Below are 22,636 nucleotides of genomic sequence, written 5' to 3'. Positions count from 1 at the left end.
CAAAACAAACTGAAACCAGCCATAAGTGACGCTGATAAGAGCATCCATAAATCTGTGTTGATGCATGCAGTCTGACTAACAGCGTTGGATGCTTTACTTCCCCCTTCAGCACAGGAGACCAGCAGCATCCAACCGGCTGTGTCATCTGCTCCCACTAACCCTCCAGCTACTAACCCATCAGTGCTTGGTAAGAGCGCCACCTGTCTGCCTGAAACTCTCATGCGTTCTGCTGCTTCCTCCTGAAGCAAATACTCGATCCTGTACAAAACACAAGGAGCAGATCATTTTTAAAACCTGTTTGGGTTCTGTGGGTTTTTGGGTGGTCCGGGTCTGTGGAGGGTCATCGAGAGGATGGGCTGCGTCTTAAGGGGGGCGCAGGTGTGTCTGGCAGTTCCCTTAAAGGCTGGTTTTCACGGGTCCGTCTGCGGGCCGTCTGCGTTGGCGCAAACGTCGTTCACTTATCAATCAGAACGATGACATCGCCTCCGTCGCGTCTGCGTCCATCTCTGCTCAATGCAAACTTTAGGCAGGAGCTCTATGTCCGGTCCGTTTAGGCGTCAGTTTCACAGCAAAAAGGCGGAGAAACGGGAAAACTTCAATTGTACTTTCAAAATAAAATCCCTACAACTTCATTTCATAATTACGGGGACGTGCTCACGTGATAACAGCACCACGGACGTGGAAAGTTTAATTGTGGAGGTTGTAGCATCACATCTGACATAAAACATGTTTTCTACGAGGACTCAGTGAGGAAAGAGTGGACGTGGGCTTTGACCACATAAGTGTGGGGCGAGCGAATACAGCTGAACGGTACACTTCCTGCAGGTCACCTGCCTACAGGTTTGATCATATTTTTACCCGCAGACATCTCAGATCCTCCTGTCAGGGCAGTTGGGACGATTGCTTTACCAGCCCTGCAGCTCTTCAGTCTACAGCATTTTTCTAATTCTGTCTTCTTGTTTTGCACACCACCTGTCCTGAACCGGTCATTTTTAAGTCTCATAGAAAGTTTTCCTTCAAAATAATCCTTCAGGAATTGAACCGGTCCTTCTTTTCTCTCTGTACGTCGGGAAAACCTTCCTCCTCTTGGTTTTCCAGCCTCATTTCTTCTCCCCAAATGCTTCCAGCAACTCCTCAGCTGCTGTTCCTAACTGCCGTCCGACCGCGGACTAACCCAGCCGGCGTTTCCTCTTCCTCTCTGGGAAACACACGACCTCGTCATCGGTTGTGTTTCAGGGTTCACTTCCTTGCTGCCTCTTCAATCAACATCAGTTTCTCCTGTAAATCAAAGGAGGTTTTTTCTGAATGTTAGTGTTGATCCTCTGGTTAGTCCTGTGGATCCAGATGCAGATCTCGAGGGCCGGTGTTTCTTTTCTCGGGGGGTGCACACCTTATCCATGTGATTAGTAGTGCTGCAGATTTTGCTGTGATCATTTATCACTTTATTGTTTTTCTTTTTTAATATACGCTTTTATTCAGCAAGTAAAAGAAAACACAAAACGGCTCCTTTGCTGTGATCTACACAGCAAAAACTGAACCTCTGTTTGCCTCTTTAAAGAAAATTTCGGCCAATGGCGTGAGACGTTTTGACTCATTTCTGAGGGGCTTTCTTTAGGCAGGGAGGCTCTGGTTTTGTGTGAAATTAACCCCCCCCCCCAAAATAACAATAATGTCGATTTTCATTCATTGGAGGTTAATTGGTAAATGCATAGAATTGTGTTGTGCTAGACTGTGTTTCATTGCCATTTGCTGATGACCTGTCACCTGCTTTTTCGCGGCGACAGTGGAGAAGACTTCTGCAAACTCCCCCCCGCCTGGAGGCCGGCCCCCACAGCCCAAACATCTGGCTGCTGCTCCCGGCCAAAGTTTGGACTTCATTTTTGGATTAATTACAGCGAGAGACTCTGTTTGTAAACCTGCTGGACCACAGGTCCAACCTGCAATCAGACCATGTAGGCGAGCGAGCTCCCCCAGCCAAGAAGCTTCTCTAGCTCACACCCACCCCCACCCAAAGGCACTGATTCGGGCCAAAAGGTTCGCCCCGATCCCCAGCCCTTCATCTCCGCGAGAACATCCTCGCTCTAGAACCCAGTCCTTCCTCCGAGGAGTGTCCGCCTACCGGACGTCCAAGCTCTCCCTGGGCTACATCTCCACCCCCCTGAGGAAGAGGCCGAACAGTGGGAGACGCCCTCCCCGCACCACCTTCCCCCCCGGGAAGTTGGAGGTTCGAATCACCAAACCAACTGTCGCTCCGACAGCCTGGCCTGAGCTGAAAGGCGTCCACCGAGCCACTACCAAGGAGAGCGCCACGGCTGTCCCGCGCCCCCCGGCCCCCCAGGGGCCATCCGCGGGACAGCATCAAGGTGAGGCTTTAGACACGAAAGAGTCTTCCATGTCCCCGTCCGCACTGAGCTACAGGAAGAACAAACCTGTTGGCCGTCACTGGTCGCTCCTGAGCACGAGCGACTGGACGCACGCTCCGGATGACCCCCCCACGTCTGACATCTTCATGTATGACCTCGTGGAGGCGAGCGGCTCTTCCAATGTGCACGACGCCCCCCCAAGCCTGGAGGGCTCAGCTCAGACCCCCCCAGAGCCTTCAGACTCCAGTTTACCGGAGAAGACGTTTCAGAAGGATTCAGAGGACGACCCTGAGGACACGGGGGGGCTCCAGCCGAAAATATCTCCGCCCCCCCCACCCTCCTCCGCTGCCTTCGCTCCCCCAAAACTCATGATTGTAGCTGAGATCTTCCAGCAGGATCCCATCCCCGCCTCCGTCGCCTCATACTGCTCTTATTCTTCTGCCTCCCAGCCTCTTCTCTTTCCGCTCAAATCTGCTCCATCCTCACAGACCCCCCCTTCCATCCTCCCCTCCCCCCCTCCTCGACTCACCTTCATCTCCTCGTTTTCACAAATGGAGCAAAGTTTTCCAGAAAACTCTCCGCCTCCTCTGCTGGCGCCTTCAAGGCATCAATTTGAGGCGTTGGCTGTTCCCGCCGGACGTTCGCCTCCCTCTTTTTCTGACTCGTTCGATGGGGGACTGCCCCCCTCTGAGGGACAGTCCCCCATCGGAGCGTCTCACGCTCTCAGCGCCGACGGTGGTCGAACGTTTGATTCAGGGGGATTTCTCTTTTTGTCGGCCGCTCTTCCCGTCGCGTTTCCTTCTGATCTGAGGGACTCAATGGAGACTCCGCCTCTTCCTCATCCATCTGGGCTGGACCGCTCTTCCAGCGACTTCTCAACAACCGCCGCTCCACTTCATGAAGAAAAGTCGGTTTCTTGGACCTCATCACCTTCGACGTGGCGTCCAGGTCCTCGTGGCGGCCTGTCGCTCGCCGTGCATGCAGACGCTCCTCCTCTTCATCCTGGAGCTGAGGAGTCGCTTTCTGCAGTCCAGACACTTTGGGCCGGGTCACGTCCTTCAGATCAGAAGCTGCACCTGCAGAACCAGAGGATCCCGGATTCTGCCCATGCAGCTGCTGGTACCGCCAGCGCACCGGATCGCCACACCAGCCGCGTGCTGCAGTTCTCCGCCTTCCCGCTGCCAACACTTCAGGCAAGTCAAAGCCCCCGACACCCAATCCCGACCCCCCAGCTTGAGGTCACACATCAGAATAACCGACACAGCCCAGAGCAAACGCTGGGGTTTGATGCTAGAGAGGAATCGAACCCTAACGTGCAGCACGCTGAGGTTTGGCCCTCCCTCTCTCTTTCAGACAGTCTCACTCCTCTTTCCTCCTCCTCGTCTGTTCACATCAACCTCTCACTTTCTCCACCTCTGCATCCCTCCTCCCTCATCATTTCATCTTTCACTCCTCTCCCCCCCAGCTCATCACTCCCCCCAGTCCTCCGAGAACAAACAGCACAGCAGCCCCCCCACAGGAAAAATGCTCCTTCCCAGCGTCCTGGACACAAAAAAGAGTTTTCAGTGCCGCTTCCTTCCCCAGCTGCCCCCCCACAGCCACTACATTCAGCTCAAACCCAAAACGAGCGACCGGCGACCCCCCCCAGGTTAGTCTCATGGTTTGGTCCAGCAGAAATCTCTCCAAAGATCCATCCTGCAGGTGAGATGGATTCAGGGGAGTTCAGCTCGCCGCCTCGCTCCACGGCGCCATCAACGCCAACCGCTGCCCCAGTTCTTCCAACCCCCCCACACGCTTTTGACCTCAATACCCCTTCTTCCACCCCCCCCTTTGGTTCCTCTATCAGTGCTCTCAATCAGAGTTTTGCTCCCGGGCACGAATACCTCCAGCGCCCGGGGTCTGAAACAGGCCTGAAAGGTTCCTCCCATTCCAATAAAACCGCCGTCGTTTCGCTCAAAGAGGGACGACTGGAAGCGTTGACCACGCCCCCTTCCACCGTTCCCGCTCAGAGCAAGTCCAAATCCAGCGAGGATCCGAATCCCGGAGCTTCTGGAATCCTGGATCCAGAGCACGGAAACCCTTCTCCAACCCCACACGTAGTTCTTCACGCTCATGAGCCCATGAAGGACGCGCCTGCACTCGGTCTGTCCAACGCCGTGAGTGTGTCGGCTCACGGCGGCGGCGGCGATGCCACGGACTTAGCTGCCGCGCTTTCTGGGCCCTGCCAATGTAAACGGCGCTTTGATTTGTCATGTCTGTGTGGAGTTTCATCGGGGAACAGTATGTGGAGCTTTAACAACGACCCGTAGACGTAGAAAAGAATGAAAATCATCTCCGTGATTTGAATGAAGTCTTAAAATCTCTTTACAAAGACACTGAAAAGGTTTAGAGTTTTGTTAAACTCCTGCAGGGGGCGGGGCTTCTGAAGCATCCCATCGTTTTGGGACCCAGGTTTAGACGTCTCTGATGCTCCCGTGGCTCATGGGGGGCAAAAAATGTAACAAACCTTTAAACAAATGTTTTTTTAAATCAGATTATTTTTATAGTTATCATTTGAAGACCCACTCCGATGAAAATGGCGTTTTTCTGATGACGGGGGACATAAATAAGCAAAGTTAAACTGTAAGTGTTTCTTTATTCAAATGGGGAGGTTCAAAAGGTCGTGACACATTTGTGTCACAAGCGCCTTTCCCAGAGCTCTCTGCAGCAGGGAAGGGAAAGGGGGCGGGGTTGCTACGCCCACAACTCCCGCCACTCTGCAGAAAGTACATCTTAGAAAACAACTGAGGTTCTGAGATGGTCGGAGTGGGAATTTAAAAAGTGTTAAAGAAGATTTTAAGACTGAGTATGTGTTTATTTCCGTCTTGAGGTGGTTGGGATTCACATCATGTCTGCACAGGATAACAAGAGTAAAGTAGATGAATGATTTTAGAAGGAAGAGCTGTTAATCATGCCAGAGGGTGGTGGTGTCCGTCTGTGGTTGCATCCATATAGGGTGTAGTTTTCCTTCCTTCAGTCTGCTCTAACCACCCTCATCCTCATGTGGTCTAAGTCTTCCGTCCGCTTGTCTTCTCTGACCCTGACTATTAGAAATCCAGATGATTTTCTCTTCAAAAGGGGAAACGAATCACAGGTGTGAAGGTTTCTTGGTGTCCCTGGGAGATGGTGGAGTCTGTCTGTTCAGTAGCTTCAAACACAGATGCTAGAGCGACCCCTACAGGCTGCAGTGGGGCACTGCAGGAGAGCTGACAGCCACACAAACCAGAGATGCAGATGCTTTCCTAAATTATGAGCTCTGACGTCAATTTGGAATGATGAAAAACTCTAAAGTGATGGATTTATCCACCAATCGAAGGGCTGCAGCCTAAAAAGGTTTTCATTGGTGCAATTGAACAAGTTTTTCTCAGATTAATAAAAGTGCAGAATTTGCTGACATTTAGCCCATAAAAAGCAAGAAATGCTCCTATTTTTGTTTTTAGGGCTCGCTAAAGAATTTCCTTGTTTTATTTAAATGAAGAAGAATTTCTTTATTTGGAACATTTTACAGATAAAATCCCAGAGGGCTTAACAACCTACAAGTAAAACGCAATACAAACTAATAAATAAAACAAAAAAAGTCCAATGAAGTAAAAAAATGTCTAAACAAATACAAGGCAGGAAGTTGATAAATTAACTAAAGCTTTTCTGAATAAAAGGTTTTTTAAAGAATCAGCAAAACAGAACAATTGGAAGTAAATTGTGATAAGAATAAAAATAGATAATAATAAAATAATCACCTTTTTTTATTAGGATAAAATCTTTCAAAATCTGTATTTTTTGCTATAAAATGTGGTTTCGGATGACATGTTTGTTTTTGAAACCTAAAAACAGTAACACTGATATTTTAGCAGCAAGAAAGTCTGAAGTAAACGATTGTTGCTGATAGAAAATAGCAGAGAACCTGAACAAAAAGCAGATATAATTGGAAATAAGAACAGATGGTCAGATGAAAGGATTTTGTCATCAGGATGTCAGCTGACAGTTACCGACCCATCTAATAACATCGTCATTTAAATTGTAAAGATTCTGTTCTTGGTTCAGAGGTGAAATGAAGAACTTGCAGGAAAGTGAAGTAGCAGTCTGACATATTGGCTCTGTGGCTGGAATCGTCTCCTGCTGTGCTCCACAGACAGACGTAAAGGGCAGTCAGTGGGGAAAAATCCTCCCGTTTGTCAGCGCTGTGATGTTTTTGTCTCTGTTTGTCGTTGCTCGTCTTCAGAAGATTTGTTCTACCGGGTTTCCTTCTGGACCACATCAGAGCTGAGTCAGCAGGCCGTGGAAAGAGCCGTGTCACTGCTGGTAAGAACGCTGCGATTAAAAAAAAAAGGAAAGAAAAGAAAAAGAGAACGCTGCGATTACTTCCTGTTAACACAGAAAGGTGAAGGTTAACCACCCTTCATCATCCTCACCAATCAGTTCCATCTGTTTAGTGTGAAAACAGTCACTTTGATTCAATTTGATTTGATTTGATAGGATAGAATATGATTTGATTAAATGTGATTGGATTTGATGTGATACACAATTTGATTTGATATATAAGATTTTAACTTAATTTGATTTGATTTGATTTGATTCAAGTTTTGTAGTCAAAGCAGTAAAGAATGTACACAGATTTATCAAAGTCATTACAGAAATGATGAAGTGCATAGATAAAAAAAACAGAAACTAAAACAGACAAAAAAGACACTTAAATCACAAAAAATGAAAAAACAGTCGTTAACTAAAGTTAAGTAGAGTTTGATTTATTGCTTGAAAAGGAGTGGGAAGAAGTGAGTTTACATTATCCCACCCCTATAGGGTAAATTCATTTGATAGTTTTACTCCGTAATCCGGTTCTGAGCCAATAGATTCTTTTCAAGTTACTAAATCCAGCGTCTAGTAATGATTGATTATCTTCAGAAACCATTCATTTATGATTTCAGTAAACAGTAACTGTTATGTAATAATTATTGATTATCATTAGAAGACATGATCACATTAAACCAGTAATTATTGCTGCACATTGCAGATCAAGTACAGAAAAATTTTATTTAAACCTTTCAGTAATCATTATCGCACATTATAATGTAAAACTCATTGGTTGTTATTAAAAGATCTCGGATTATTTCACCACAATCACACATGTATGTGGAATTATTCAAACACCTGTTGATCCTTAACTCCCATTATCTTTATATCCTGAAATCAGAGTTTCTTTCTACATTTTCTTGAATACTTGGATATTTGAACATTGAGCTCATTTTATCCACACAGAGAGCTAACGGGAATATTTCATCATTTTTTCTTTTTTTTTTTTACTGCAGTCAGAGCAACAAAAAAGTTGTGAAGTTGAACTGTTACAAATCAGAGCTGGCAGCGGTGTATTTGGTTTTGTTTTGGCCTAGGTTTTGCTAGTTTGCATGAAGGACAGATAAATGAAGTACAGTTTAACCCTTTAACTCCTGAGATGTCACCGCCGACGCCTGAATAAAAATATATTTTGCTGTAAATTTTGAAGTCCTGTCCGAATCCACCAGGATACCAAAAAAATCCCAAAATTTCCCCAAAAGTCTCTGTGAAAAACCAGTGTGCATTGATGCTCATTAGATTGGCAAATATAGACCACAATGCATTGCGTTTGAACAATTTTTCATGTGGAAAACGTGGAATTTGTTTTTATATTAACCATCTTATTTATGATTTATTCTCAAACAGTCTTTGTAAAATGTTACACAGACATGACAAGCTCACAGTTCTGATTTTGTACGGAGGGATTTCTGTGTCATTACACCAAACACAACACTTCCATTAAACATTTAATGCTCAAGAAGGTTTTATATGCTCTGGAAACTGCAAACGTGTACATTTTTACACTCAAAATACTGAGTGTTGTGTTTGGAATAAGAGAAAAAAAAATCCCTCCATGCAACGGTTTCACCGAAATGCAGTATTTTTGACGAAGCAGTAAAAGAATGAAAGTCTTTTTTTATGCTCTGTCGGTAACAAATGTGGACTTAAGAGATTCACAACCTCAACAGAGAAACTTCAGCTTTTTTTCCTCCAGAAAATGAAACAACTGAATGAACATCTGGATCTGTTCTCCTCCTGCAGCTTAATCAAGCTTTCCATAAGTGGACCCACTCCGTGGAGCACTTCAGGTATTTCTTGGACCGTCGTGTCACTGATGCTGCAGGGCAGCTGCGGTCATTTTCAGATCATTTCTGCTTTCTTTTTTTTTCAGTGTTGTGAAGACAGGAGCTGGCTCCAACAGGTAAAGACTTTCATTTAAAGGAAAGCAAACCCCGCCCGCGGGTGCTGTTGGTGTCGGCTCAAACCTCTGCTCCGTCTGTAGATTCTCCTGCCAGGCGCTCCTCCTGATCTCCAACGAGAGCCTGAGTGCAGACGACGTGTCTGCGCAGCTGACCGGCCGGCGGCTGCTGGAGGACTCGCAGCTGCAGCTCTTCTCCGTCAGCGTCCGTTTAATTGGTTAGAAATGAAACCATTTTCAGTCCAACACAGAAAAAAACACTTTGAGCTTTTAAAAACGTCTTTGGTTTTCCTGCCTCCATTGAAATAAATGGGGAATCCTTGGAGCAGAAGCTCGCTGGTTCGATACCCAGCTCTGGCATTTTTCACAAATATATCTTTTTTGTTATTGTGCTGTTTTTACTTCATTTATGCTCAACCTTGATCATTTCTGTCTTTATTTCTGTCAATTATTCCCCTTTAAGTTTCATCTTCATTTAGTAATGCAGCATTAAAGCTGCATTTTCTTCTGGAAAAGCGGCTCCTTCTAGTTTGATTTGCAAAAATGGATTTTGTTGCTGCGTCTTCTTCTCAGTGTCCTTTTAGTATTGAACCTTTTTCTATTATTTTCTATTTTATTGTGTTCCTACCATCCCTGAAAACATCTCTTCCTGTCTGACTCACAGAGAATTGTCAGGAAGACGTTTTTCTGAACTACTACTGGCCCGAGACCAGACCCAGAACCACGCAGCTCCTGCCCTGCTTCCCCGACAAGAACCAGAGCGCCACCAGGACCTGGTAACCCCCCCCCCACAGCCACACCTACACACAGGCATGAGGTCAAAAGTGTGAAACACCTAGAAAGTTCTGATGTGGAGCAGAAAAAACGGGATTCAGACAAGTCCTCCCAGCGTTTTGATGCCACAGACAGAAAAAGGGTTTTATCTGATCCTGATTTTAGAGCTTGTGTCTCGCTTCTGCTCACCTGTATGCTAATGCAGTTCTACATGGAAAGGATGGAAAAGATTCCAAGTTACTACCCTGATTTATCTCTAATTATTTGAATGGTTGTGTTTGCAAACAAACTTTCTAACCCTTGTGCTATCTTGTGGAAATGAGTTTCCAGAGAATTCTGATGTGTTTGTGGATCAGACATGCTGTTCACACGAACACCGCAGCCCTCTATGGTTCATCAATCCGGTACCAATCCCCGATCAAGAAAACATCCCACCGCCCATTTTCTTCCGAATTCATAAATCATTTATTTCAAAGCTTAAAAGAAGAAAAAGTTTGGCTCCTGTCTTTTCTTTTGCCTTCATCACAAACCAGAGTTTCAGATTTTTCTTCCTTTTTGTTGAAGCTTCTGATTCTGTTGAGTGGAGACGGTCAAACCCGCCGCCGTTTCGTCTCCAGACTCGCTTCCTTCCTGTTTGTGTCAAAAAAACCCTGTTAAATCTGTTTATTTTCTTCCAGTTTGATAAATCTAAACGACTATTCCCCCTACTGGGCGTCTGCAGACTTCACCAACTGCACGGTGACGGCAGGTACGCTCAAACGCCGCCAAACTTTATTTATAAAAAAGCGCTTCTCTTGCATTGTGGAGTTCGAAGGAGAATTTTAATGGAAAAACATCATTCAGATTCTTTTGATAATTGTTAAATCCTTTTCGGTGTGGGTTACATTTGCGCCTTTAGATACAGTTTGTCCTTCTGTGCAGAAAACGCTGCTGATGTTGCAGAGAAGCTCGCCAACTTCACCAGGAACGGCCTTTCTGACGACGAGGTGGGACTCCACGGCGTTTATGACCACGCCCCTCCGCGAGAAAAGACGAAGCTGACCTGTGCTCCGCCCACTCTCCGCAGATTTCTCACGTGGTGACAAAAGTGCAGCAACTGGTGAACGTGGCCAAGATCGACGCGGCGGTGGCTGAATCCGTGGTCAGCATCATCTCCAACGTCATGACCAGCTCAGAGGCGGTGCTGGGGAACGCCTCCAACATGTACGTCCTGCCCTCTGGCTTGTGGGGTTTGAACCTGTGAGAAAGGTGTGACGAGCTTGTTCCTCCTCTTCGTCAGAGCTCTGAGGACCGTGGACGAGTTGGCTCAGAAGCTGGAGTTCGACGGTCTGTCCGTCAACATCACCTCCAAGCATCTGGCTTTGGGGATCCTGGCCTTCAACGCCACGACCTTCAACGGATCCTCGTTCAGCGCCTTCATCCCTCCGAACTCCGCCGATCCAAAGGTGTTTGGATCTTCAATTAAAAAAAAAAATCACCTCTAGTACCAGCTACAAACATAAGCTCCTCATCAAGCGTCTCCTAAATCCTCGAGCATCATGGGGAAGCTATTGTGGGGGAAAAAGGTTGCTTTTAAAGTTTGGAGATTTTGAACGGCATTACCGCGGCGAGCTTGCTAAAAGGGCGTTCCCCTGTTCTTTGCACATTATTTATCAAAATATAGTACATGAATTGTTGGAACAAAACAATTTCACATATGACATAGTAATAATGTGGGCGTGGTTCATAAAAACCTCCGTTGCTAAGGAAATTCAAAAGTTTACTTTCGTCGATTCTTCTAAAAATGACACAGATGTGCTCGTCATCACCAGGCGACCAAAAAATAAAATGGTTGCTATGGGGATAAAGCCACCATTTTGCCATTTTGTCTACGATTCTACAGCTTTTCCTCCTCCTTCATGTCGTCGTCTTTTTTCTTCTTTCTCCAGATCGAGTTTGAGCAAACGGCGAACCCTTTGGCGCAGGTGACCCTCCCCGGCTCCCTGCTGTCCGGCGTCTCCCTGAGCGACGCCGACAGGTCGTCTCTGTCCAGGATCAACTTTGTGTTCTTCAGCAACACAAACCTCTTCAAGGTGGGCGGGGCTTCTTCAGAACATGGAGTGGTGGGGGGTGGTGGTGGGGGCAGAAGGTGACAGAGCTGTGGATGTTGCAGAAGGAGCAGGACAGTCTGTCTCTGAACAGCTACGTGGTCGCCAGCAGCGTGGGGAACCTCTCCATCAGAGACCTGAAGGACCCGGTCCGGATCCAGATCGCTCACCTGACCGAGCAGGTAAGGCAATGGGGGCAGCAGTGATCCTCAGGGGAGCTTATGCTTTCCAAAAATATATAAATGTTTTTAGACCAGTTTATGTTTTCTAATTCTTAGAAAAAAACGTGTTTGATGCCTAAAATGAAATACTTAAAATACTTTGTATAATATTCATATTATTTTTCTTTGAATGTACTTCATGTTTTTTTGGGGGGGTTATGCATTAATTTTCTCGGTTATTTATTGTTTTCCATGTCAAACCGTAAAAAAATTTCAGGATAAAGGGGCAAAATAAAAAATAAAAACGATACAGGGCTTAGTAATTCATTAATTGTGACTGTTTTCATAAAAGAAATTAAAAATACTGCAATGGAGAGCAGCTAAAAACAAATTTAGCTGGAAGTGAAGGAAAATCCTAAAAATGGAATTAAAATAAAGTGTTTGATTGCATTAATGAACTTTTTTTCTGTTTGTTGGCAGACCTCCTCCCATCGGTTCTGTATGTTCTGGGACTTCACTCTCAATAGTAAGTCCATCTATTTTACCAAGAATATTGAGTACATGTACTATTAAGTACATATTTAACTTTTCTTTTCACACACTTTATATATTTCAAGCAAATTTTTCTTAGTTTTACAAATTATATCAATCTGTAGTAACGTCAAGCAAACGCCTGTTCTTTCCTTTGAAAGCCCTGAAAAACTGAGAAAATCTCACCTTTTGAAGGAACGAGGTCGCTAAAAATCTATGGAAGCGATTATGTAGCATAAATAAAAAGCAAAGTCAAAACCAGAAATGCTTTTTCATTTTCAAAATGAAAAAGCATTTTTTGACTCAAAAATATAATGAAAAAGCAAACCACCAAAATGCTTTTTCATTTCCTTCCTCAACACAGCTTATTCTGTCACTTAATTAAAATTAAAATGAAAATGGTATTTGACATTTAATTTTCAAGATGTTCCATGGTAGCATAATTCATTTAGAAATGTCTAATTTGACATTCAAAATGGATTAATAGAAATGCTTTTTAATTTTCAAAATGAAGCTGCATTTTTTGACTCAAAATTAAAAAGAAAAAGCAATACTTCAAAATGCTTTTTCATTTCCTTCCTCAACCCAGCTTTTTCTGTCACTTAATTAAAATGATAATGAAAATGGTATTTGACATTTCATTTTCAAAAAGGTCCCTGGTAAATGTGTAGCATAATTCATTTAGAAATGTCTAATTTGACAATTAAAATGGATTAACAGAAATGCTTTTTAATTTTCAAAATGTAGCTGCATTTTTTGACTCAAAATTAAAAAGAAAAAGCAATATTTCAAAATGCTTTTTAAATCTGCTGTCTGTTGATGGAGCTCCAGCTGTCATCAAACAGTAAATTCACCGCAAAGCTGCAGATAAATGTGTAAATATGTGGGAATCAGTCTTTATTTTGTTCTGGACACCACTGGAAACACAAATTCATATGATGGTTTCTCAGATCGTAGCGGCATTTCCGCCTTCAGCGATCATCGGAGCTTCGCGCTCCGCTGTGCGAAGGCAGCTGGCGGTCCGAAGAAAAAAGCTTGTCCGCGGTGCGTCAGGAGGAGGAGCGCAGAAGGCAGACATGCTGCTATGTAGTCATGAGAAGCTGTGGAAACTCATCAGAAGTTCACAACCAACTCAAAGCCGTTTTCTCTGCTGCTAACACAGTCTGCTCCTCCTGGTGCGTGTGTGTGTCTGTCAGCAGCCGGACACACGGAGAAAGCAGTGACGTCATCGCCCCGCCTCCCCTCTGCTAATGCTTTTTCGAAATGAATATTGTGACAAGTTGCGCGGGGTGGATGTTAAAATGCAAATGCAATCCCCTCTTTGCATTTTCGTTTGAATTATGACACAGAATAAGCAGTTTTAGGTATAAAATGAAAAAGCATTTTGAAATATTGCTTTTTCTTTTTAATTTTGAGTCAAAAAATGCAGCTACATTTTGAAAATTAAAAAGCATTTCTGTTAATCCATTTTAATTGTCAAATTAGACATTTCTAAATGAATTATGCTACACATTTACCAGGGACCTTTTTTAAAATGAAATGTCAAATACCATTTTATTTATCATTTTAATTAAGTGAAAGAAAAAGCTGGGTTGAGGAAGGAAATGAAAAAGCATTTTGAAATATTGCTTTTTCTTTTTAATTTTGAGTCAAAAAATGCAGCTTCATTTTGAAAATTAAAAAGCATTTCTAGTAATCCATTTTGAATGTCAAATTAGACATTTCTAAATGAATTATGCTACACATTTAGCATGGACCTTTTTGAAAATGAAATGTCAAATACCATTTTCATTTTAATTTTAATTAAGTGACAGAATAAGCTGTGTTGAGGAAGGAAATGAAAAAGCATTTTGGTGGATTGCTTTTTCATTATATTTTTGAGTCAAAAAATGCTTTTTAATTTTGAAAATGAAAAAGCATTTCTGGTTTTGACTTTGCTTTTTATTTATGCTACATAATCGCTTCCATAAAAATCGACGTTTGCTGACGTCATCTGTACTTTGGGCTGGATGTCATGTCTGCGTTTTGCCACCAGATGGCGATGGAGGCTGGAATGAAAGAGGCTGCAGTGTCTCTAAGGAATCCACGAGGAACAAAACCATCTGCCTGTGTAACCACCTCACACACTTTGGCGTTCTTATGGTAAGGATCCGCCCCCTCTAGAGGTCATGATTTCAAAATAAAAGGTTCATTAATTGATTAGTCAGCAATAGAAAACCTGATGTTTCAGCTGATTGGTCCATGTTTCTCTGGGACGTTTTCTACGCTTTCTCCTCTGCAGGACGTTTCCCAAACTTCATCCCAGATTGACCCAAAGAACAAGAAGATCCTGACCTTCCTGTCGTACATCGGCTGCGGCGTCTCGGCCATATGTGCCGCCGCCACACTCCTCACCTACATCGCCTTCGAGTGAGGCCGCCCTCCGTTCTCCTGCTGGTTTTTTTTCTAACAAACCTCAGGAGTCCTTTCATTTCCAGCTACGCTCCTGAAAACCGTCTGCCAGGTTTCCCCTAATTCTTCTCTGATGTTCAGGTCCAGTTGTAAACTTGACAGCGGCTCACACTCATCCATCCTGCGTTGGCCGCAAATTCCTTTCTGTCTTTGTCTGAAGCTCCGCTCTGGTTTGGAAAGGAGAAAACCGTGTGTCTGAAACTGACGTGAAACTTCTTGTCCCAGAAAACTGCGGCGAGACTACCCGTCCAAGATCCTGATGAACCTCAGCACGTCCCTGCTGTGCCTCAACATGGTCTTCCTGCTGGACGGCTGGCTGGCCAGCATGGTGGACAGCGCCGGCCTGTGCACGTCCGCCGCCGTCCTCCTGCACTACTTCCTGCTGACCTCCTTCACCTGGATGGGGCTGGAGTCCATCCACATGTACATAGCTCTGGTCAAGGTCTTCAACACCTACATCCGCAGATACATCCTGAAGTTCTGCGCCGTGGGATGGGGTGAGTCCCTCCCAGGTCCTCTGGGGGCGTGGCCTAACTTTGAAGGGTGGAGAAGTGGAGCAGGAGCTGGTCATGATGAGAAGGAGCTTCTGCTGTGTTTCAGGCCTGCCTGCAGTGATCGTGGGGATTGTTGTCACGGTGGACAAAAGCCACTACGGCATCCTGGAGGACAGCAAAGATGAGTCGGCAAAAATGTGAGCATGCCATCGGGGGGCGGAGCCACCAATGGAAGCTCCGTGTTGTTTTGCTGAAGGGTCTTTTTTTTTTCTCTCTCCAGGTGTTGGATCAAGAACCAGAGTGTCTTCTACACCACCTGCGTGGGCTACTTCTGCCTGGTGTTCCTGCTCAACGTGGCCATGTTCATCGTCGTGATGATGCAGATCTGCGGCCGCAACGGCAAACGCAGCAACCGCAGCCTGAGAGAAGAGGTCTGCACTCCGTCATCTGTGACAGGAGGCCTTCAGGAGTCTCCCGAGGACAAACGTGGAAGAACAAAAGTTTTCAAGTTTTCAGCCTTTAAAAGTTTGGCAGCTGCATAAAGTCACAACTAACCAGACCAAATTATTGATGGTCCAAAAAAGTGCCAGAACTTCCTCCAAACTTTGGCAAAGCAGATGTTGCACATCGTTAAAGCAAAGATGAAAACAGAGTTTTCCCAGAATTCCCGTGTACATCCAAACTCGCCGATGAGGTGGCCGGTTTCTCCGGCATCTGAACCGCAACGACGTGCTGAGACAGAGAGAAGCTCAAACGCTGAACCAAAACAGATTCCCGCCAAACCTCCGGTCATTCGGGGAACTTTTTCCACATCAAAACCAATAGAAAAAAAGACTTTTGTTCCGTTTCAAGAGCAAATCTTAAAAACTCCTTGCAGTATTTTAAAATACTTTTTGAATACTGGTGAATACTCGATTCTGATTGGATGCTGGGTGTGCTTTAAAAAGTGATAATGCACGCCTAAATAAGTAGATCCGGTCACATAGCTTAAATCTTCTGTATCACTGCGCCGGCTTCTTTAGAACAAACTTTATCTTCATCATAAAAACAAGCAGAAAGAGGTGAACTTTCTCTCTGATCTGATGCTTTATTTAACACATCGGAATCATCAGCATAAATATTGCTTTTTATCACCAGACCTTGACGTAAACAATAGTCCGCTTTTCGTAACAAAAAAAAAAATCCAAACCCTAAAAATAAGAAGTATAAAGTACTAAAAAGTGGTTGAATATTTACTTCTTTTATAAACGGGTGAACCCACTTCGCAGAAGCAATCATCTGACTTTTCAGGCTTCCACGTCGTGCATACATTTCTGAAAATGCAAACTTCGTAGTAATTGTTGTTTTTCTTTCTAAGGAATGACCTAACAGCACGTTTACATGTCGTTGTACAAGACAACGACAAATTTGTAATAAAGAACCCAAAAAAATCCTCCGTTAAATAGGAATCCAGACAGAAAGTCTCTCAATATAAAGCCAAAAGAGAGAATACAATTCCACACGTTTTTGTAAAGTTATCAAAAGAAAAGGACCATTTAAAAGGTTTGATGTGATACTCGTATGTTTTAGTAACAATAAACATTGCAACTTCATGAAGACTTGAACTAAAAGGGAAATTGGTCAAATCTGCTTCCAGGTCCTCCGAAACCTCCGGAGCGTCGTCAGCCTCACCTTCCTACTCGGGATGACGTGGGGCTTTGCGCTGTTCGCCTGGGGGCCCGTCTACCTGGCGTTCACCTACCTCTTCACCATCTTCAACTCCCTGCAAGGTGCAGGCAAACACACAGAGCTTTTAGCCTTAGATTATCTACAGTTTAGTAATGCTGGAGGATAGAGGTTAAAAAACACTTTTTGAAACTTTTTCAGCTCAATTTTTGACTTTCATCAAAAAGGATCTAGAAGAAGATACATAAACCTCAGAAAAAAAAACTTGGAATTTGATGTTTTTCCTGGCCCCAAACCAGCATTTTCCCGCATTTTTTACTTTTACAAGATGAAAATGTTAGATGTCCTTTCTGCGTCTCTCCTCAGGTGTTTTCATATTTATTTTCCACTGCGCTCTGAAGGAGAATGTGCAGAAGCAGTGGAGGAGGTACCTGTGCTGCGGCCCCTACAGGCAGTCCGACAACTCAGGTAACCCATCTCTCCAGAAGGCTCCCGTGGGATCCGTCTGCTGGCCTCTCGCCAGTTCCCACGCGGGAAAAAAAGAGACGTTTTATTAAAAATGTAAAAGCCAAGTCGCCTCAGCTTTGCAGCTTACAGGAGGATCAAGTCCTTGGTGGGATCAGGAAGTCCTCAGGTGGACTCGGTTTGAGGAGTTGCTGCTTTTCTCCTGCTTTTCTTTTTAAAAACAAATTAATTTTGTTTGTGGGGTATTCCTCAGAAATGTTGAATTCCTTGTCAAAACCGAGACGCTGTTTAAACCAGTGTTTTTCAACCAGTTTGCCGCAGGAAATTGCCCTCATTAACTGAACTAAAAACATTTTCCATCTCCAGGATTTCAGCTCTGTTTTCATCCAAACAGGCCCTGATAAAACACTGAGTAGTTAGGAATATAAAAGATAATAAAATACTTTTTTTCTTTGTCTTTATTTGATTCTATTAAAGACATTTTGATCAGAATGACGGTACTGCGATTTAGCCGGAGCTTCAGCTGTTTTCGGAAAAGTCCCGCCCCTTTAACTGTCTCCACTAATCATTCTTGGAGACTTAATCACATGTCATCAGTCTGACCAATCAGAAGTGGTTAAAGTCTTCACTTCCTTGTTCTGATTCTGCTCATAAAGTATCTCAGTTCCAACAAAAATACCAGCTAAAGCTCGTCTTTAGCGGTGTAGCTTTCCACAGAATCCGGTGTCAGACCGTGGAACAAGTGAACAAAACAATGAAGCTCATAGAAAAGAGTCTGTCTGCCATCACTACATCTCCCATGATGCATTGGGTTAAAGTGACAGCATCTCAGCGCACAATGAGTCTTCCCTGTTAAACGTCTTGAAACAACAACGAACACACATCGAACAGTTTTTAAATCTTCTAACTTAACTTTTATTACATCTTTTAGAAAAACAGATGAAGCTTCCAGCTTTTTCTTCCACAATTATCCCAAAAATGCATGTGAGATTGTGGATCAATACAGACTATGAGTTTTGTCCTTTTCTTTAAATTTTTGGATGCTGGTGTGCCGCGGGATTTTTGTCCAGGTTAAAGTGTGCCGTGGCTCAAAACAGGTTGAAAAACACTGATATAAACCATGTAAAAACAATGAGGCTGTCCTGTTTGGAGAAGTACTTAATGAAAGCTTTCCCCTTAAAGTTCCTGGAAATGTTTGAAACAGTCTTCCTGCCTTATCCATGACGATAATTCAGTTTGTATCTCTGTGCGACAGACCTGAGCAAAACGCCCACCAACAACACCAAGAAGGTGAGCTCAGACAACCTGGCCAAGTCTCTGTCCTCCAGCTCCTTTGGCTCCAGCACCAGCAACTGGACCTCTAAGGCCAAAGCCACGCTCACGCCGTTCAGCAAACGCTACAGGAACGCCGGTGAGACTCAAAGCGGATGTTTGTTTCCCCCGAGATTTGTGAGTTGTTGGGGGCGAATCCCTCTGATGTGGTCAAATCATTTTGGTCAATCTGGAATAAACGAGGGATTAACAGGTTATCCACATTGGGAACAGAATCGGAGTAACAGCTGATAACCAGAATCCCACTGATGATGGACGGAGTCATCCGTTTATTGCGTCCTCCTCACAATTGTTTTTACACTGAGGAACCCACAGATGTGGATTCTTTTTTTATTTTTTATTTTACCTCAATTTTGATTTTCTTTAGTCTGCTGGAAATTGCTGCTACCCAAAAATGATCAAACAAAACAAAAAATGGTAAACTAACTTTAAAAGCTAAGAAGAAAACTGTTTTTGGTTTCTTCTGGGTTAAAGTCTTTATTTGGTTGACCCCGTCTGGGTCAGGAGGACCCGATCTAGAAGTGAACATTCAATCTTTTTCAATCCCGGACAAGCCCCCGTGTTAATGTTAAGCCCCAGTCTAGGGGCTTGTAAAGGGATGTAACAGAAAGGAAGGAAACACAAATGAAACGCCTTAATGACTTCAAAACTCTCACAAAGACCTCTGGTAAGTCATCTGGGATTTATTTTGCAGCAAAAAGCAAGTACTGTATTTCCCACACTGTTTAAGAAAACAACAAAACACACTTCGCGTTATAATCTGGAGCGCCTTAAATATGGAGTCAGTTTTTATTTGTTCACTGGAGCGATTTTCAGAGATTCAAAGCTCGCTCTGTTGGTCTGTTTTTTCTTCCGTTTTTTTTTATAAGTTCCAAATAACGACCGGCTAACATGTAGCGGTGTTTGATAGTTTTTTTTTCTTTTTTTTATGTGCTGCTAAAAAAGTTAGCGTAGCCGCAGTTTTAGTTTGTTTTAGTGGTACCAAAAATTACATTGAAATACAATTTTTTGGGGTAAAAAATGTTCCGACGCAATGCATTGTTGTCAATATTCGCCACTCTAGTGAGCATCGACGCACGCTGCTTTTTCGCAGAGACTTCTGGGAAATTTCCAGGGCACTGGATTTTGGAATTTTAGATTCGGACAGCACTAGGAACTGGCCAACGCACTATGTAGTGTAGTATTGTGAACACCAGTGGCGGTTCTACACTGACTTACTCCCTGGGCGAGTAACCCCACAGGCCCCCCCCCCCCCTCAGTCACACAGGGGGCCTAAGTTAAAAACACGCTTAAGGTTTTGCCTGAAGAAGATAAACATTTAATGAACACACTAAAGCTAAACTTTTAAACCTTTTAAACTGAACTTTTTGAACATAAATATGAATAAAAACAGGAACACAAGTTAAACCTTAAATAATATGTTGCTGCCCATAGAAATATATTCTGTCAAAATTATACAAATATGAACATGCTGCAGAACAAAACAAAGAAAGCCTGGAAATATTAATAAGAAATTACAAATCAAATAATTCCATTTTTTTTGCTCTTTTATCATTTTTAGAGCATTTTTTTTTTTAGAGCCGGACTCCTGCTTCATTTTTAGCAATAATTTCTTAATGTGTGACGCCCTGTGTGTGTCTTTGTGAAACATAGAGGGATTAGATCTAAAAAAAAAACTTATTGTGATTAATATGTTTAGGTCTTATAAAACATTAAAGACTAAATCATAGAACTCATCAGTGGGATTACTCCAAAAATATTTGGCATTTCCCTAAATTTGTGCAACACCAACAGTAGAAATCGTCCAAAAAAACTCAATCCATATAAAATGGTCTGCGCTCATCCCCCTCCCCCTCCCCCTCCCCTTCCCTCTCACACGCGGCTCCGTCTCTATGACGGGAGGCGCAGCTGCGGCTCAGTTGATTGTCAGATAGAAAAAGACTCCCAATCACCTGTTAGTGTGATTCAGCCAGCCACCGGCGAGTTGCGCCCCCCTCTCGAGTTTTTTGACTAATGTTCCAAAGACTAACATTTTTAAGACCAGGAAATCCTGAATCTTCTTGTCGGAACAAGTTTTTGAGTTTTTTGGAAAACTGAACGCATGAAAATCTTACATTTTGAGCTTAATACTTGTATCAATAGTCTGTGATTTGCCTGATCATTAACTATATTAGGGGACAGGCCTACATAGAGGCTTAACTGGCTTTTATGTGCAGCTCTAAACGAAGCTTCGTTGCTTTTTGGGGATTTTTTCTCATAGGACTCATAGAATAAAAGCCTACAATACAAGGAAACATTGCATTTTGCAAAAAAATATAGATATTCAAAAAAGTAGAAGAATCAGAGGAGGTCTAAATTTATACTAACCCACAGCTGAACAAACCTTAAATCTCATCATCCGCATTCTCCATGATGACTTCGAGAAAGGTCTTTGACGGAAGCTCCTCCCACACGCGGCAGAGCTCCAGGTCAACGCACTTGTGGACAAACGTCAAGCTGTTAAAACAAAGACGGTGGTCTGTATAAACAGGTCAGCTGAAGGGATCCTCCTCCAATCAGGTGCTCTGAAGATTAGGCACTAACCTGCAAACAAAGATAGGAAAAGTAAGACAGGACACCTCTCACTCCCTCAGAAAAAAACAGAAAACCAGAAATAGAAAACACAGGGCAATTTTTTTATTCTAATTTTTTTTTTTTAAAAGCCACGACCTCAGCCATAACAGCAAGGCCGGATATAAGCATGACCCCCCACCCCCACCCACCCCCACCCCCATGCATGGTCTGCAAAGTTCCAAAATTAACCAAAAACAAAAATTTACCAAAGAGACACACAAAATTCCACAATTTTGGAAATTCCCAAATTCCACAAAAAATAATAATAATAATAGTAATAATAATAAAAGACAAAAAACCATAAGGGTGAGCTGACAGACAGAATAAAAGATAAGTGCAGCCTCCACAGGGCACAAACCAGAGTCCTGCTTGTGCACGTCCCAAGCCTGGTCAATGCAGACAGTTGTTCAGTTCTTGTGTCTGTCCGTCATTTTCTCCAGTATTTTCTGACTGAGCCGCTCTCTCATGTTTTCTTCTGGTGTAGAAAGCTCCTCCCACCATTAAACAGGAGTGAAGGACCTGCAGAGGTACAGTGAAGCCAAAGCTGGCTGCCCGTGTGTGTGTGTGTGTGTGTCTGTGTGTGTGTCTCTACCGCTGACCCTTCTCTGGTTTTCCCAAAATGCTCCAAATTTAAGCAGTGATCATCGGCTTCAGCGTTTTGGGAGAACCGCTGCTTTTGGGATTGGCCGTTTGCCCTGAGCCACTCTGAGCGGGACTTTCTTCACGCCATGAGCAAAACGTTCAGAGCGCCGATCCCGCTCCGAGTATTCCACAGTACAAACAGGCTGCCTAACATGTGTGGTGTGCCGGTCCTTCTTTATTTGTGCGTGTTTTTAATAAAAGCATTGCAACATGCTAATGTGACTCTGGAGAATTAACACCAAATGTTGAAGACGGCCGACGTTCGTCTGTCCAAACTTTGAGGCGTTTGATGGAAGAACACATGTGCTGTAAAAACAGTTTTTTTTTATTAGAAGCAACGTTTTATTTGAATTTGGGATCTGTCTTGCCCGGTGTGAACGCAGCCTAACCCTAGAACACTTTCGATATAAAAAGTTACACAATTACTTTTATGTTACCTTTTTGTTTCTAAACACTTTTTGAGCATTTCCACGTCCAAACTCAGTTCTGATAAAAAAGAAAAGGTTCAAAGTTTTTTAGTCACCAAACCTGCAGCTGTTAGTGCTGATTTACTGCGTGCACGCGCATGAGTGCATGGAGCGCATGAGTGCATAGGCTCCATGCACTCATGCGCTCCATGCACCCGCCGCTTTGCAGACTTCAGTCGTCGCATTCATTTGTTGGGTGCTGATTCCTGCAGAGTTTGCATTTCATTCAGTCGTCTCATAAATTATAACAAAATAATAAAGTTGTCTTTGTGTTTGTAAATCCCAGTGTGGGATTTCAGAATCAA

General features: G+C 43.7%; 1 protein-coding gene across 19 annotated transcripts in view; it reads left to right on the top strand.

Moving 5' to 3' along the window:
• Window positions 1-22,636, top strand: part of adgrg6 (adhesion G protein-coupled receptor G6) — a 76,633-nt gene that overhangs the window by 41,933 nt on the left and 12,064 nt on the right. For 6 of the 19 annotated variants that reach the window (XM_078943003.1, XM_078943001.1, XM_078942999.1 and 3 more), the window contains 22 exons: window positions 110-187; window positions 1,785-2,363; window positions 6,622-6,701; window positions 8,493-8,539; window positions 8,623-8,652; window positions 8,734-8,867; window positions 9,314-9,425; window positions 10,101-10,171; window positions 10,345-10,409; window positions 10,490-10,626; window positions 10,703-10,868; window positions 11,352-11,495; window positions 11,576-11,692; window positions 12,152-12,197; window positions 14,238-14,344; window positions 14,484-14,611; window positions 14,879-15,150; window positions 15,254-15,344; window positions 15,428-15,578; window positions 16,784-16,916; window positions 17,179-17,280; window positions 18,533-18,688. In XM_078943003.1, coding sequence (XP_078799129.1) covers window positions 110-187; window positions 1,785-2,363; window positions 6,622-6,701; window positions 8,493-8,539; window positions 8,623-8,652; window positions 8,734-8,867; window positions 9,314-9,425; window positions 10,101-10,171; window positions 10,345-10,409; window positions 10,490-10,626; window positions 10,703-10,868; window positions 11,352-11,495; window positions 11,576-11,692; window positions 12,152-12,197; window positions 14,238-14,344; window positions 14,484-14,611; window positions 14,879-15,150; window positions 15,254-15,344; window positions 15,428-15,578; window positions 16,784-16,916; window positions 17,179-17,280; window positions 18,533-18,688 — 2,946 coding nt within the window. The other 13 variants (XM_078943013.1, XM_078943012.1, XM_078943010.1 and 10 more) reach the window with 6 other exon arrangements.

This window comes from Oryzias latipes, chromosome 24 (genome assembly GCF_053564925.1).
Source record: "Oryzias latipes strain Hd-rR chromosome 24, Olatipes_Hd-rR_3.1".
Taxonomy (NCBI): domain Eukaryota; kingdom Metazoa; phylum Chordata; class Actinopteri; order Beloniformes; family Adrianichthyidae; genus Oryzias; species Oryzias latipes.
The sequence above is the reverse complement of the archived record's forward strand: the minus strand, read 5'-3'. Positions and strand labels throughout refer to the sequence as shown.